This window comes from Geospiza fortis, unplaced genomic scaffold, assembly GCF_000277835.1.
Source record: "Geospiza fortis unplaced genomic scaffold, GeoFor_1.0 scaffold275, whole genome shotgun sequence".
Classification (NCBI taxonomy): domain Eukaryota; kingdom Metazoa; phylum Chordata; class Aves; order Passeriformes; family Thraupidae; genus Geospiza; species Geospiza fortis.
In genome coordinates this window covers 956,439-973,067 of record NW_005054341.1, presented here as the reverse complement: position 1 = coordinate 973,067, position 16,629 = coordinate 956,439, and the positions used below count along the sequence as shown (strand labels likewise).

The 16,629-nt window shown below is 46.1% G+C and overlaps 1 protein-coding gene across 1 annotated transcript in view; it reads left to right on the top strand.

The window, feature by feature from the left end:
* Positions 1 to 16,625, top strand: part of PLCB1 (phospholipase C beta 1) — a gene marked incomplete at its 5' end in the record, with an annotated part of 318,873 nt that extends 302,248 nt beyond the window's left edge. Inside the window, 1 exon segment of the mRNA XM_005422621.2 lies at positions 15,009 to 16,625. Within this exon segment, the coding sequence (XP_005422678.1) occupies positions 15,009 to 15,239 (231 nt within the window).
* Between the last annotated feature and the right edge of the window lie 4 nt (positions 16,626 to 16,629).

Genomic DNA, 16,629 nt, shown 5'->3' with positions numbered 1-16,629 from the left:
TGCAAGTGCTGTCTAGGATCAAGCTGTGCTTTTTCCTAAAGCTGGAATTTGTCTTTTGGTAGCTGCTGCACACATGCAGAATTCTGCACACCTTCAGCCTCCAGGTTCAGCTACTGCATGGCCTGTGGGGATGGTACTGCACTGTGCTGCCTCTTCTCCTGACAGCTTTATTTGCACTAAGGAGCTGTTCATGCCTGAATGAAACATATGGTGTGCAGCTTATAGGGCACATTATTTCACAGCCTGCTGGTACTGAAGGTTAGCATTTCTAGAAACAGCTTACAGTCACTCCTCTGTGCTCCTCCTTGAGGTAATTCCCATTAGTGAGTGCAGAAATGCCTGTTGGGATCAGGTTTGTTCTGCAGGGTGCTGTATAGGTCTGTGAGATCTCAGTGTTGTATTTCTGCTCTCAAAATGCTTCTTTCTGCTGAAAATTTTTCAGGTTCAGTTTCCAGAGCAGGAGTCAAGTTTCAGAAATCAGAATTCCTGATGGGATTGACTTGCAGCAATTAAATGCTTCCTGTGATTTCAGAAATCCACTTGACACCAATGCAGCTTGGATGCTGCTGGAGGAGGGGAGAGCAGCCTGGGAACTGCAGGAGCTGCTGGCAGTGATCCCTCACTGCCAGTCTGTCTGTCAGGGGACCATTGCAATTCCAAGCAGGGGCTGGTGCTCTCCATGCCACAAGGGAATCAGTTCTGCAGTGACTTCTCCCAGTTCCATGGCAGTGTTCACTCCTCCTCTTGGCCTGGAGTACCCTTCATTCCCATTTGTATTCAGACAGGCACTACTGCAGCTCCCACTTGAAAATACTAATTGGTTGGAAATGAATTCCAATTTTTAAATTATTGCTTAGCTTTTTTACTTTTGAAGTGATCTCTTCTTCTAAGACTGGAGTTAATTTCTTGTAATATCAGCTGCCATGTAATGGTTGCAACTCTTAAGCAGATTTAATTCAGGGATACAAACCATGTTTGAGGATTTACATGGGCAGGGTCTTCTCTGAAGGCTCCTGCAGGGATTGATTTAATGTGGAAAAGCAGTGAGCCTGCTCACAGCTCCACATCCTTCCTGGGAAGAGGTGTCTGTTTTCCCATCCAGGAGAGAGGACATGCTGTCAATATGGATGTTGCCTGCTCAGAAGATGAAGTATTCTGTGCCCTCCTGAAATCCTTTTTTGAAAGGTTTTCTGGGCAAGTAAATAAAGCTTCACCACCAGACATCTGTGAGAGTGCCACAGAGTGCTTCTGTGTCCAATTCTGCCATTGCCCAGAGACCCTGAGCAGGTCCCTCTCCACAGTGTGCTGGAAACCACAAAAAAACCCCACAGATCTTTGATAAATATCTCACCAAAGATCTCTTTGTACCTGTCCTCCCTGAACAAACTGCATCTTTTGTATGAATATTTCAGTAACATGATTTTTTTCCCAACAAAACCCATGTTTATGACAGTGGAGTAATTATGTGATGTACTTAGAAATATTCAGATGTCTTCCCTTTTTTGTGTGTCTGTGCATCCACCAGCACACAGACCTGTCACAAGAGGATTGACTCAGCACTCACCCTCGTTTCCTCCCTGTAGCTCATTAATATTAGTAGGGGGATGCTCTGCCTTTCCTTATTTAAAAGTACAATAGCCATGGGGTGCAGGAGCCAGGGATCTGCAGGAGGAGCAGGCAGAGGCTGCCAGGAGTGTGATGCAGTGGCTGCTCTGATTTAAAGAAGTTTCTCTCTCAGGTTGGTTCCTTCCATCAGAACATTCCAGCTGCTTTTATTCTAATTCCTGTGGCAGGAAGATGCCATTCCCAGGATCTCCGGAGCAGCTCTCTGATCCCTCTGCACTGCAGGCACAGAGGATTTGGGAAGACAGTGCAGCCATTCCTTGGCAGGTGTTTTCCAAACTCCCTTGCTGGTCAGTGCTGCTGTGCAGTCCCTGCCGTGCCTGTGACAGGTGCCAGCAGGAGCCAGCCCAGAGGGGATGGGACAAGTGCCCAAGTGTAGCTTCAGTCTCTCTGGGAAGCCGAGTATGAGCAGACAAGGGGAGTTCAGCTGTCCTTAGATCTGCTCTGCAGAGACAGGAAGACTTAAAAGCGTGGGTTGGAGGCTTCTTGGAGAGCCTCAAGCCATAACAGCAGGAGAAATGAAAACTGGTGTCTTCTCCTGCTTATGGACCAGATATTCCTCTGCAAACAGCCTCCCCCTGCCTTCTGAGGGAGTGACTTCACCCTTTAAATCCCCCATCCACTGGGTTTGTCACTGCCCTGTGCAGGATGTCCTGGAGCAGCTCTCCTCCTGCTCTGAGTGCTGCTGCCTTTCCTCTGCCCGAGTCCTGGGAGCTCCTTTCCCTTTGCCTGGGAGCAGCCATGGCAGGCAGTGGGAAAAGGGGCTGGGAAAGCAATGGGAAAATGGCTGGGAAATGTGCAGGGAAAGCAATGGGAAAAGTTCAGGGAAAGTAATGGGAAGTGTGCATGGAAAGCAATGGGAAAAGGGGCAGGAAAAGCAATGGGAAAAGGGGCAGGAAAAGCAATGGGAAAAGTTCAGGAAAAGCAATGGGAAAAGTTCAGGGAAAGTAATGGGAAGTGTGCATGGAAAGCAGTGGGAAAAGGGGCAGGAAAAGCAATGGGAAGTGTGCATGGAAAGCAGTGGGAAAAGTTCAGGGAAAGCAATGGGAAAAGTTCATGGAAAGCAATGGGAAGTGTGCATGGAAAGCAATGGGAAAAGGGGCGGCAAAAGCAATGGGAAGTGTGCATGGAAAGCAGTGGGAAAAGTTCAGGGAAAGCAATGGGAAGTGTGCATGGAAAGCAGCCCTGCAGCCTGAGCACAGGGCTCTCACCCCATGCCCTGCACAGCCCCCGGTAGCCTGTGGCAGGAGGGAGCTGTAACTCAGAAATCTGAGTTCTCCTGTGGATTCTGTGCCCCCATTCTCTCTCCTGCTCTATCCAAAGGGCTGAGGAAATCTTTTTTGTTAGCCAAGACAGCTTGGTGCTTCAGCTTAATTTTCGTTGTGTAATTTTAAACACAGATCGTGCCAACAGTGCTGCAATTAATAGATAGCCTAAAGACTTATTATTTCAAACTAATTGATATGTAAGAAAGTTTAAATAACATAAGTGATACGAATTTTTTAGGAATAACTTCTGTAACTAATTCAGAATAACCTTTTCACTGTTATTTAGAGTAGCAGATGACTTTATTATTTACTCACCATCACTAAATCTAATATCTGTCTGTATTTCTCTAATACTAAACAGATTTCCACAAGATGGGGAAAAGATGACATTTTATAGTCCTTGTTCTAAAAGGTGGTTTTGCAAGTTAATAACCTCATTCATTTCTGATACTGTCTACTATCATTTGAAGTAAATACTCCCCAAGTTGCAGATGAATTTCTGCTGCAGAGATGTGCACTCTGCACATTTTTAGAATAGGGCTCTAAAGCAAGAAACACGTGTTTTTAAAGTACCCTTTTGCTTCTTCAAATCACTTGATCGCTTATGAAAGGCCTTTATTTTTCTAGTGTTCATTAAACTTATCTTCAGCTAGATTGTGATCAGAATTGGCATCAGAGAATACACTGTAAAGCTGTAAGACCTCTCAAGAACTTTTTAATGCTTTTGGAAGATGTCAAGTACCAAAATAATAATAAAAAATCACTGATAGAGCATTAAAAAGATAAGTTCTTGTAATGGAAAGAGGTTTTGTTCTATGGCCAGTGTTTTTTTTCTTAAATAAGGTTTTGCATGGTGCAAAACCTTTCCAAGAGAGAAGCTACCAATAGTGATACACATAAATGAAATCAGATTAAAAACAAAGTGGAGCTCCAGGGGGATCATGTTAGGCATTTTGATGGCATGCCTCTCCGTGGAAAAAAAAGCAAAGGGCTTAGTGAAGCTCCATGAGCTTCATCTCAGCTCAGGCTTGACCCTGTGGTGAACTGAGCTTTGATGAACTGTGTTCAGCTCAGGAGGAGAGGAGGCAGGAGCAGCTCACAGTGAGGTCAGTGAGGAGCTCACAGCTCCTGCAGGGCGTGTGGGGAGGCCCAGAGTGACCTTCCTGTGCCACTGAGCTCGGTGGGGACAGGGGGCACCAGGGGAACTGATCCTCAGGGGTTTCAACTTGTGCTATCCCTTATCCTCCTGCCCCTGCTGGCTCCTAAGGAATTAGTGTGTGCCTTGTGCTGGCAGCAGCAAGGTCTGACCCAGAGCTCAGTGGCAGTCTCTGTAAGAGATGTGTTGAAGAGCTCTTCCAGAGCCAGGGGAGGTGTTCCATGGCACAGCCTCACACGCAGGCCCTGGGACACATTTCTGTCACAGCTCCTCCCTGGACCAGGCTCTGAGGCTGCAGCATGAGCAGGTGGCACTTCCTCACCCAGAAACACCCTCAGCAGCAGCTTCCCTGCCCCAGGGAGCTCAGGTGCTGCAGGGAGACCCAGTTGGGGCTGTACACAGAGGGAGCAAGGTCTGCAGGTGAGAAAGGCAGCTGCCCTTCTCTGTGGGAGGTTGTTATCTCTTGGCTGTTGGGTTTTAAGCAGCAGCCTGGTCCCTTTTCCCAGACTCCTTCATGCTTTGCAGTTTACTTAAATTGAAAAAGGGAGTGATGTTCAGGTGAAAGCCCTGAGCCACTGACACACAGCTTTTGCACCTCTCCTTTGTGAGGCAGATTACAATTGCCCCCAGATCCCTGCTGGGGCAGGAGCAAGCATCTCATGCCCTTTGGTGCCAGCAGTTCCTTCCCTTGGTCTGCTCTGTTTGCACCTGTGCTTGTGTGGCTCTAGCTCCAAAGCCCATTAAAGCCAATCACTGCCCTGTAGACTGGAGTGAGCTTTGGGTATGTGCTGTACCAGGCAGGAGTTCAGGCTGCTCTGGGCAGCTTTGTCCTGTTGATCTGCCGTGATGAAATTACCTTATTTGTCAATTTTTGCATTGTGGGATGCTTGCTGGACATCACTGACATAAAGTTTTCTGCATGGGTCATTTGAACTTGATAGGTAATTAGAGAGTTGCCTAAGCTTGCAGCAGTCAGTGTTAATATGAACTTTGGAGAGAATGTTTAAATGCAAAACAACTGAACTGAAATATTAATCCCTTGAACTTAATCATGAGGATGGCTCAGCCAACCTCCTAGGGCATAGTGCTGCTTAATCCACCAACAGCAGTACAGACAGCAAGAGGAGGGTTTTTTCCTTTAAAGCTCATTGTAGTATCAGGAAGTAAAAACCCTCAGGCTGTTTTTAATTAGGCTGAACCACTGGGCAGTGTTGCTCTTACATTAAGCTCTAACGTTTTTAATAGTTGCAGTTAAAATTCCACACTCATTTTGCTTCTCAAGTGAAAAAAAAAGCCAAGTGTGTTGTGTAATACAGTGTGAAGTGATGAGCAGTGTGGATCTGTGGATGAACTCAGGGTGGAAGTGGAGGGATGTGAAGATAATCACAGTATATAAACACAGAGCAGCCCTCAACTCACCAGCCCCAGTGCCCAGCAGCAATGATACATCTCCAATTGATGGCCATTAGGTAATAATGAACATATTCATCAGCACTTGAGTTTGAACCTGCTCCCAGCTTTTTGTCATTGTTAAACCCAGCCTCAGAACTTGCCTGGCACTTGGGAGTACAAAGGCCAAAGTACTGAGCCATCCTTTCTGGAAGATGGAAGAGGAATGATAGTGGCTCTGTCTCCACTGGTAACTTCTGCCAGGTTCTGAATGGATTTTTTCATTAGCCTGTTATGTTCAATGGGTCTGTCACTAACTCGGCTCATTATTTGGGGAGAGTCAGTGCAAAAGTCTCTGCTAATAGTAAAGAGGAAGCCAGATTCATGTTGTTGATGAGTTAGGAAATATTTTGGAATAGCCTTTGCTGTTACAAGGGATTATAGAGCTGCAGCTGCTTGAAAAGATTTTCAAAGAAACTTCGAAGGCTTTGATCTTTATTCAGAGTGTGCTTGCTTTCCAGTCTAGAAACGTTCATTTTTAACAAGATATTAGGAGAAGGACTGACTGCTCAGTAATTTTCCAAGCAGACTTTTCAGTGGGGCTCCATCTTGCAGAGGCTCCCTGGCATGGAGAGCTAGAGCCAGAGCAAGGTAAATTCAAAGTGCAGCAAAGGCTTTATCAGGGTGGTTATTTCTGAGCCAATGGTGGCTGCTTATGACCCTCCAGGCAGCTCCCTGACCATTGTGGGGGCCATGGGGCTGGCAGTGAGTGTGTGCCCTCAGAAAGGTGACGTCTGGAGAGGCATAGCCCTCAGTGTGTGCTGGAGCTCCTGTCCTCAAAGCAGGCTGGAGGGGCAGGGCAGGGCAGGGTATGGCAGTGAAAGGAGCTGCCAGACTCAGTCACAGCCTGAGCTGTTCCCTGGGCTTCCAGGAGCACAGGGATGCCCCTGGAGAGAGACACACAAAGGGATTATTTATCTCCTTTTCGTTGTCCTGTTGGAGGAGAAGGCTCAAAGGGAATTTTCTGTGGCAGTGGTGGAGATGTCCTGCCAAGAGCCAGACACAGACAGCACTGTCATTACCTGTTAGCAACGTGGATATGAGAGACTGGGAAGTGCTTTGTTAAACTGAACCCAGAGTTCAGTCTAGGTGAGAATCCAAAAGCTCTGCTGTGGGTTCCACCACCTTTTCTCCAGATCTGAGCTCCAGCAGCTCCTGAGCCCTCACACAGGAGGCCTTAAGCACCTGAAACTTTCTTTTCTTGTCTCTCCTCTTTCCAAAATTGCCAGAATCTCTCACTTAGGGGGACAACACCACTCTCAGGCCAAGCACAGTAAATATTGAGTGTCCTGCAGATCCCATGGCTGCTGGGGACATCCTGCTCTGCAGCCGTGGTGCTGCTGCTGCTGAGTCCTGCGTTCTCTGCTCGCTCAGCCTGGGGTTTGGAATATTTCTGTTGTTGCTGTTGTAACCTCAAGATGTCATTTAAAATGAGTTCCCAAGGGACTGTCATGACCTCTTGAGATGAGGATTACAATACTGCTACTGTTGGAAGGCCTGTGCTGTTTACAGGCTGCCTTGAAGGCATTGTGGAAGTGGAAAAACATCATTTATTAGAAGGTAATGGCTGCACTGATCTTTTTTGTTGTTTGCTTGTTTTGCAGTATCCAAAATATGGACAGCACTCTAAAAAAGGACCAGCTAAGACGCTTTCTTTGAGCTCTGTCACTCAAGTTATTTAGCCTGGATCCACCCCAGTAAACTAAGGGCAGTATCTGCTGATAGATGAGGGGAGCTTCTCTGGATTTATTGCATTGAAACTGAGCAGATTCTCCTTTGCTTACAGTGAAGACAGCTTACTCTAGTGATGATGAAAAAGAACAGAATCTCAGAATCCACCCTTAACATGCCCATAGAAAGGGGATTCTTTTCCTGTTCATTCTAGATCAAATTATTTTTATTCATATGCATTATGAGGTGCATAGGTCATGCTTTTATGGTGTTGTCTAAGAGCCACTTGACAGCTTAAGAAAGCATTTTATCCTCAAAAGCAGACTGTTACATGAAATAATCATCAGAAAGAGGAGTAATTCCAAGTATGCAGCTTACAAGGCATGGAGCAGGGCTGTGCATGAGAATAAAGTGCCAGACTTCTGAAGAAACGGGAAACGAGTTACTGTGAAGAAAACCCTCCCACAGAACTCAGTACAAGTTATTTCTTTAAATAATTTCTTTAAAGAGAAATTGCTGCTAATAATACAATTGCCAGTAGGAAAAGATCACCAGTTGAGGCTTTTGCTGTAGGACCTTCTCCAACAAGGCAGGTCTCAGCAGAGATATTGTACAGGTGAATGTGTGTTCAATGTGTCTGTAACCTGGGCAGCACTGATGGTGCCCAGATTAGTAACTCATGGATTGTCTAGGGAGGGTAGTAAGAGAGCTGGGAATGTTATTGAGATGAGGATTAGTGGGATTCCTAGGAAGGATGGGCTTGAAAATTGGTCGAAGAAGCTTAAGTTCATGGTCAGGTTCAGGGGGTAGTGCTTGGAGCGATGGGTGGTTTGCTAGAGGGGGGATTTACTGATATGAACGGCAGAAGTTTGGGTTGGATAATTAAAGAGAAAGTGAGTCAGATGCCCCAGACATTTAATCAGCTGTTGGAGCAAATGTTGGTTTACTACACAAAGGTGGATATGAGCTCCTTATAAATACAAAAATCCAGGAGCCAGGTGCCACTGGTTTAATGGAGGCTGCAATTAACAGAGGCACAGATTGATGGGGGCCCCAGGTCACAGTCTGGTGCCTTGGCACAGCAGATAACTGAGGTACTCATTCATCTGGGGACTTGTGTACCCTGGGGGGCAGAGCCCATCCCCTTTGCCTCACAGAGAGCCCCTGAGCTGCAGCAGGGCGGATAGGGGGGCAGTGTGTGTGCAAGGGCAGCTAACAGGGCATGAGAACAGCCCTGCCTGGCCCCTGCTGTGCCTGCTGGTGCTCTGTGTCCAGCACAGAGCCTGGGCTGTGCAGCCTGTGGGCGTGGGGGGCAGAGGGCAGCAGGCAGAGCTCGGCTGGGCCGGCAGCCCTGCTCCCAGGGAAGCAGCATGGACATGGGCATGGGCATGGTGAGCTCAGCCTGATGGCCTCGTGTGGAGGACATGGGGAGCGTCTCCTTCAGGCAGGGAGGCAGAGAAGGACCCTGGGAATTGGTGTCTCATGTTGGAAAGTAACCACTGTTTGAAATGCAGAGATGTCCTTGTCTGAGGACAGGACTCATCAATGGGAGCTTTCCAGACAGCAGGAAGGCATTTCCTGCTGCTGTTTACCTGGTGCCACCTCAGCTGCCAAGTGCCCTTAGGCTCCCCTTGATGACTCCACACTCCCACATCTCCTGAGAGAAAACCTTGTCTACCTGACTAGTTTCAGCTCAGGGTTAGCAGTGTTGTCCTTGAACTGTATGAAGCCCAAACGTTAATTAACATGGTTGGCACGTCCCTTTATGCACTTCCTGGTGTCCCTGGGAGCAAAGAGCCTTTAGGTGCTCTCTCCTTTCCCAGGCCGGGGCAAGCAGCTTCCCCAGAACCTGCTGCTCCCAGCTGCTGCCTTCGGGCCATTCTGGTGGGGCAGAGAGGGCTCCAGCCCGTGCTGCACAGGGACTGTGGCCTGGAGGCATGAGGACGTCTGAGCTGTGGTTACTCCTTTGCCTTCCCAGCAGAAATCTGCTTAGTGGAGGGAATAACATGCTCCTTAATAAGGAACTCCTACTGTTTCCAATTAAACAAAAATTGCTGCCTATAAATCACTTGATCCCTGAGCTCTGTTCCTCAATTTCACTCTCCCTATTACTGAGCCTCCATCTGCTTTTAACAGTTCTTGCTACTCATATGTCTTTTAATGCTGTATCCCTCCAGAATGGCTTTCTAATTAAGTAAGCTCTGCAAATGAAAAGCAGAGGAACAGCAGCCTTCTTGCTCTCTGTACCCTTAATCTGGGAGTCCTCCATGTGCTATTTTGGAAGCTAAATTGAGGTCGCTGACATTATGCATATTTGTTGTCTGATGCAGGCTTCAAAGCCCCAAATCCTCTATTTAAAAGTATCTGAAGGCACATGGGTCAAATATTTGCAGGAAGAAAAAGAAGTATTTGTGGCTTTAGCAGATTTAGAGAAGGAGGGGAGGAGTGAGGAAGGGGCCCCAGTCCCAGCCCAGTGTTGCTGTTGCAATATGGCAACACTGACCACTGCAAATATCAGTGGTGCTGGTGTTAGCAAAATAAACATTTCCCATGGCACGTGATAAGGGAGACGGGAGCTCTGCTGAACAGAAATTCCCTGGAGAGGTTGCAGCCCCCCTTGGATTACAAATGGTGCAGTGGCCACTTACAGCCTGTTGTCAAAATACATTCTGCTGAAATTGCACAGAAGAAACAAATGCACTTGAGTGTCTCATCAGTAAAACAAAAAGCACAGGCGCTGTCTATGTGGAATTAAATAATATCCTGCATGTGGGCAGTGCCAGGGTAATTATGGATACAAATGAGCACCACATTTCAACTGGTGAGTAAATGCAACAATCAGATACCAAAAGAGTAATTTTTAATGTATTTTCCTGCACTCTGCCTCAAGGAGAAATAACACAACTTAAAAATGTCTCACATTTGAAATCTTAACTCAAAAATTGTGAAAAAATCTTAAGCATAAAGAGTTTACTGTTGGAAATGTCAGAGATTGTTGGAGATACTGAACTATTTAGTCCTCAGAGTCTATTTTTACATAAATTGTTGAGCCAGGATATTTGAATAATTTTCCATTCATAATTCACTGCATCATTGAGGGAAAAAAAGTCATCAGGAAAAAAAAATAAGATAAATTTAAAAGGAGATATAACAGAAACACCAAATTCAAAAATCTGCCCTTAGAGAAAAATTCCCAGCAGAATGGAAAAACCTGAGACTTTAAAAAGTGACTTATTTGGAGTCATATCAAATCCTTGCAGTGGGAGAACTTCATCAAACCAAGTATGGCCATAATTAATGTTTTTGTTTGAAACAAAACTGTGTTTTGGTGGAGTTTTTTCACCAAAATGTGTAATTGGTTGTATTTCATACATAACTTTCTCAAAAGGTTTTTCTCTGAAGATTAATTCTGGAGATGCTTTTTCAGCAGTGACCCTTGGGTTGTTTCTGAGCTGCAGATACATTTTAAGAACGCATGTGAGCTGAAGGAATGGCAGTGTGGGTGGGCTGGCTTTGCACCAGCTGGGATGTGCCAGCATCCAGCAGCCTGGGCCTGGGCCCTGGCAGAAGGATGCTGTGAGGTCCCAGGCCCAGCCTGCAGCGTCCCAGGGTGTGGGGACAAGGAGAAGGGCAAACACAGGGACCTCTGAAAGGGCACTGGCTGCCAGGGTGCAGGGAGGGCAGCAGTGTCACACCCAGCAGTTCACAGGGGACCCCAAAAGGGCACTGGCTGCCAGGGTGCAGGGAGGGCAGCAGTGTCACACCCAGCAGTTCACAGGGGACCCCAAAAGGGCACTGGCTGCCAGGGTGCAGGGAGGGCAGCAGTGTCACACCCAGCAGTTCAGGAAGGGCTGGATGTGCCTCCCCCCGGTTCCCCTTTCCCTTGGGCTGCTGGGGTGCAGAGGAGGGGAGGTGGGAGCTGTGGGGCCAGCTGTGCCCACCTCTGTCACTGTCCCTTGGGCTCTTGTGCAAACAGGGCTTCATGAGATCACCTGGCAAGCATGCAGGAGTCTGCAGGGGCTGGGTCAGGAGCATCCAAACACACAGCCTCTGCTTCTGCAGTCCTTTATTGATCACAGTCACTGCTTCTAGTGCTGCTCATTTGGGAGTTCTAATAATAACAGCTAGGTACAAAGATGAATGTAAAGAGTTTTAATAATACCATCTGTTTCCTTTCCTGAGCGTGTTTCCCTTGCTTTAAGCTGAACAGCCATAATCATTGTCCCCTGCCACATCCCAAGGAAGGGCTGCAAGGCCCTTCCCTGACTGGTGGCCCTTTTTGGGAAGCAGTTGCAGCCAAGGATGCTGCAGAGCCCTTTGAACTGGGAGGGAGGTGAGCTGGGCAGCTGGCGGCCAGCAGGAGCTCTGCTCACCTGTAGAGCCCTGCTCGTGTCCTGCCCCTCAGCTCAGGGCTGTGCTGGGTGGACTTGGGGTGCAGATGGTGCTGTTTGTCCCGGGCACGTTTTGTGTAAAGCTGAGGTGAGCATCAGCTGGCATTTTTTAACTTGCACTGTTGGGAAAACATCTAAAAGGCAGGAGATGGAAGCACACATTCAAGAGCTTCTGGCCACAGCCATCAAGAGTGACCATCAGATTTATCTCCTGTCCCTAAGGGCCACATTGCAAACACCTAATGACGCCTCTGGATTTTAAAGTTTTAACTCAGTGCCTGTCAGTAAAGTACAAGGGAGTGAGATCTATGTGAACAAGAAATAGTGTCCAACTGTGGGACACTAAAGCCACATGGGGGTGACATTTGTGTTGTTTTTGTTGTGGGTTGAGGAGAGGACAGAGGATCTGTAAGAGGGCAGGCAGGGAGATAACAGAAGGAAGAAGGTTGTTACATGTTAATGAGGACAGTGGTCCAGATAATGATCTGCCAGTCTCATTCCCCCCCCCTTGTCTGACTCCAAAATCCTAACAGCAAGTGTAGGTCACCTTGTTTAGTAGCTGGGGAGCACAGAAATTGGGGTAGGTGGACTTGTGATGGGAAGCAGCCCAAGGGAGCAGCCGACTGAGCAGGAAGGGCCCCTGGGTGGAGCCTGGTGAGGTGCTGGTGCAGCAGAGAGGTTTTTACTCACACACTAACGTGGCACCTTGTCTTGCCATCAGCCAGCCAAATGAGAGCTGTGTGTGGCTGCTGCTGCTGGGGGGGCAGCTCTCCATTCATTGCCATCAACTGAAATGTCCCTGTAAAGCTACAGAACAAATAGAAGGACACTGAGGCTTTTAAGAGAAAAACAGCTGGATTTCTTTAGGCCAGCTGGTTTTAAGCAGGCAACTTGTTTCTTTAACCTTGTGTGGTAGCTCAGGGGCCAGAGAATGGATGGGATCTGAGGGGCTTGTTGGACACTGAGCAAGGGGAAGGCTCTGAACTGACAGAGCCTTTGGAATCAAAAACAAAACTAATTTTTACTGATGCAGTTTAATCAACCCTCCTTGTCTGCTGGCTGCTCCTTCTCGACTAACTTCAACCTTCTCATGATTAGATATCTCTATAGACAGAGGGGTGGCTCCAGATCTATGTCATTTCTATGAAGCACTCAGCTTAGGGGGGATTAGCCACTGGAGGTGGTTTAGGAGAATATTAGATGCAGTTTTACCTAACAACATGCTCATGGCTGCACTGGGTTCACATAATGTTCACTTTCTGAGGGATTTCAAATATTTCCTTTGCTTTTAAACTAATTAAGCAAATCGAGGTTCTGAAGGAAGTTGAGAGCCAGGAGCCTTTTCCCTGACTTGTGATACTGCACACCTTCTTCTGTACCTGAGGTGCCCAAAATTCACAAATGCCATGTGTGACAGTGAGGTGGGGGGAATGCAGCAGCCCATCTCTGGCTTGGACACTCCTGTGGTTTTAGCAGAGCAGGTATTTAGCCACAAACTGTAACCCCAAGCACCATGAAGGAAGAATTTAATTTTTTGCCCAGAATTTAATCGTGGTTTTGCAGTGTGAGCCAGAGTGCCATGCTGCCCACGCTCCAGCAGTGTGGATGTGATCTCGTGGGGGCTGAGGAGCTCCCTGGGCAGCAGGAGTCACTCCTGGGGCTGTGGTGAGCAGGGCAGAGAGGGAGGATCATTCCAGTTTTCTCCACCAGCCACCCCATGGCACTGTTCCTCTGATGATGCCTGTACTTGTGGAAGTGTTTGCACAATGGAGACAAAAGGAGGATTCCTTCAGAAAATTTGTATCTCTACACAAAGCCAGAAAATGAAGGGGTGCAGGAAGAGAAGAAGGGTGTTATGATAATTATTAACTACCACAGTGACAACTATATATTTCTAGCTGATAGAAATATGTATTTTAGACACATGGTGTGTTTTAATGGAACCGTCTGTGCCTCAGACTTGGTTTTATCTGAGGTGGAAAACAGAGGCCAGGACATCAGGAGAATTGCCAGATAGAAGGCAGGAAAAGAGCTTTAGCAGGGAAACCAAAAGGAAAAAGAGCAGATCTTAGATCTTGAGGAAGAAAAGCTGCAGAATTTGTCTAATTAAGGAATGTAGAACTAGACCGGGTGAGCTAAGGACATTGATTTGCACATCAGGAGAAAGGAGAAGAGGCCTCACAAAAATAAAGTCAGAGATGCAGGATGAAAACCAGGACAGAAGCATGGGGAATGGGATTGGAAGGGCTCAGAGGGAGGGGTAGTGGTAGAGGCACATGGTGTGTGTGGACAGGTAAGGAAGGGAAGCCTAGGATAGGACCTAATGTTCAGGTGAAAATTTGCATTGCCTGTTGAGAGCTGTTGCCGTGGGGTGAAGGAGACCTGAAACTGCACAGGACAGACTCAGGCCTAGAGCTGAAGGATCAGAATTCCTAGCACCTTTATCCTGGAAATCCTGGGAAAATACTTACCTGAAAACACAATTGCCTAAGAAACTATTGCAAAACTGCTGCAGCTACAGTTAGCAGAACCTGACTCCCTCTTTTTAAGAAGGTGGGTAGATGGATGGATGGATGGACGGACAGATGGAACGAGTCTGGCTTTGGAACTCACCCCTTTTGCTTCCTGCTGTGCTCATACTGGTCATGATGAAAAAATTGGCTTTGTCTTCAGTTGAAACTTTGATACACATTAATGTTTTTCAAATAATGGATCGTGCAGATCCTAATATGGGCACTAAAAACAAAGGCTGTACTAATAAATACTGGGAAAGGACCCACTGCTTCCTGAAGACTGATAGCCAGATTTCTTTCTGCATGCCTTTTGCATCCTGTTGATGATATGACACTTTTTCCCCAGTAATGTCCAAGACACATTCTGCATTAATCCGATAATGTAACTTTCCATGATCTAGCCCTAAGAAATGTAATTTAACTTGTTTTCCCTCCCTCTCTGACTCCCTTTGACAACTGACTTTTTCCTAATGGTTTCTCCAACCCAAGAAATCTGGCACAAGTTGTTTTATTGTTCTCAGAGCAACGTTTGTGGTGTGTTTGATGTGTGATTAACTACCTGAAGCTCAATGAAGGCCCTGCTCTTTCAAAGGCCTATCTGTGATCCATACTGCACCTGAATGGGGTCTTGTCAAAGCCAGTGGGAGTATGGACACCACTACAGTTAAATCCACATGAATTTGAAGGATTTGGGTACCCAAGGATGGTACCCAAAACCAGCCTTATGACTGCACGTTCCTCCAGCTTTGCAATGACTGCATGGAAATTGATAGGCACTTTGGATGCGTGGTGCTACTACGGGAAAGAGGGGAGTACAGTCTTGACTTGTGCAAAAATGCCTTGTTAATTCCCCTCCTGCCTGGTGTGGTACTTTCCCCATCCTGTAGCACTGGTCACATCAGATACATCTGAAGACAGCTTGTCTCTTTTGTTGTAGTTGCAGGTGGAACTTGATCAGGAATATCAAGACAAATTCAAAAGACTGCCTTTGGAAATTCTGGAGTTCGTACAGGAAGCCATGAAAGGGAAAATCAGTGAGGATGGAGACCACAGTTCTGCCCCCTCTTCCCTGGCCTCTGACAGTGGAAAATCAAATCATAAACCTCCACAAAGTGAGGAGGAATTGGAAGAAGATAACCAAGAAAAAGTGTTTGATACTACTTTTTAACTGCCCAAGAAACAGTCAGTGCACGGGGCACACCATTCCCAGCTGCCGGGGTGAGCTGCGCCGGAGCTCCTGGGAGGCAGGAGGAATCTGCATTCAAGTGCACATTTCCCCAAAGGAACATTTTATAAAAAGTATTCTGCAAAGGTCTTCATTCTCATTCTTCATCCGATTATTGTTCTAAAGCTTAGTGCAGTTGTAATGGGAAAATTAATATGTTAACCTTGTTAACCACTCTCTTATCTTTTTTTTTTTTTTTTTTTTTTCTTTTTTGGGCCAGTTTACAGTGGGTAATTTTCTAATTTTCTGGCCATGTTCACTGTTAAGAATGTTTAATGAAGACCAGTGTATTGTACAGAGAAAAGTGTGTGCAGATTTCCTTTTGGAGTGCCAGAGCAAAGTGCTCCAAACTAACAGAGATCCTGGTGAATATTACAACAGTACTTAATCATATTTGTTTCCTTCTTTATAACTGCACCTTGACAGCTGTACCATCCTTTTACATTTGCACTGAAACCTTGGATCCTTTTTAGCTCTGCAAGCACTGGTGGCTTGCTGTCTTGATATTATGTTTATCCCATGGAGAGACATATATTTGCTGCTGAAAATTCTTGGAACTGTGGGGACGAGAGGAAAACGGAGAGAAGAACCCGCGTGGAGATTGTCGGTGTCTGTGTCCGTCTGTGTTTGCTACACCGTGTGAGTGCATATATGTTTGTATATATATACATTTTTATATATATATATAGCTGTATGTGCACACACATCTGTCTATATACACACACAGCATGTTGCTATTTGAAGTTGATGTGGTCTCTTGGCCAAATGAAATGTTTCAGGGATCCGTGAGTAGGGAGAATCTTTCCGAGAGCTAACATCTGGGTTAGACTGCTATAGAATAATCATGGAATCGTAGAATTCTTTTTGTGGTGTTAGTGGTGTAAATCAAAGTAGTTTTAGAATATAAATTTGATATATATTTTGCAGACTCAAAAGTATTGATTTTAAGTATCATATTTTAAGCTTACTGAATTTGATAGGATTATAAAATGTTTAGGACTACAGTATTTGAAATCTAACAGAATCTTCCATTATTTTTAAGACTGAGGTTCAGTTTTACTAAGGTCTAAAATTTAAAAGCAAAGTATAAAAACCTGACCACTGTTATTTAAAAATGTATATTAATCTGTTTAACTGACTTGTTAAAATAAGAACAATCAAAGTTAGCGTACTGTATGATATGCATCAGAGAAGTAACAGCACATTCTGGGAAATTTCTATCAGATGACAGAGACACATTGTGAAAGTCAGGATATTTGAAAAGGTAAAGAAATGCTGTTCTGTGGATTTTCCCCCCCAGCAGAAATCAGAGTCACAAAACACCTCAGACAGT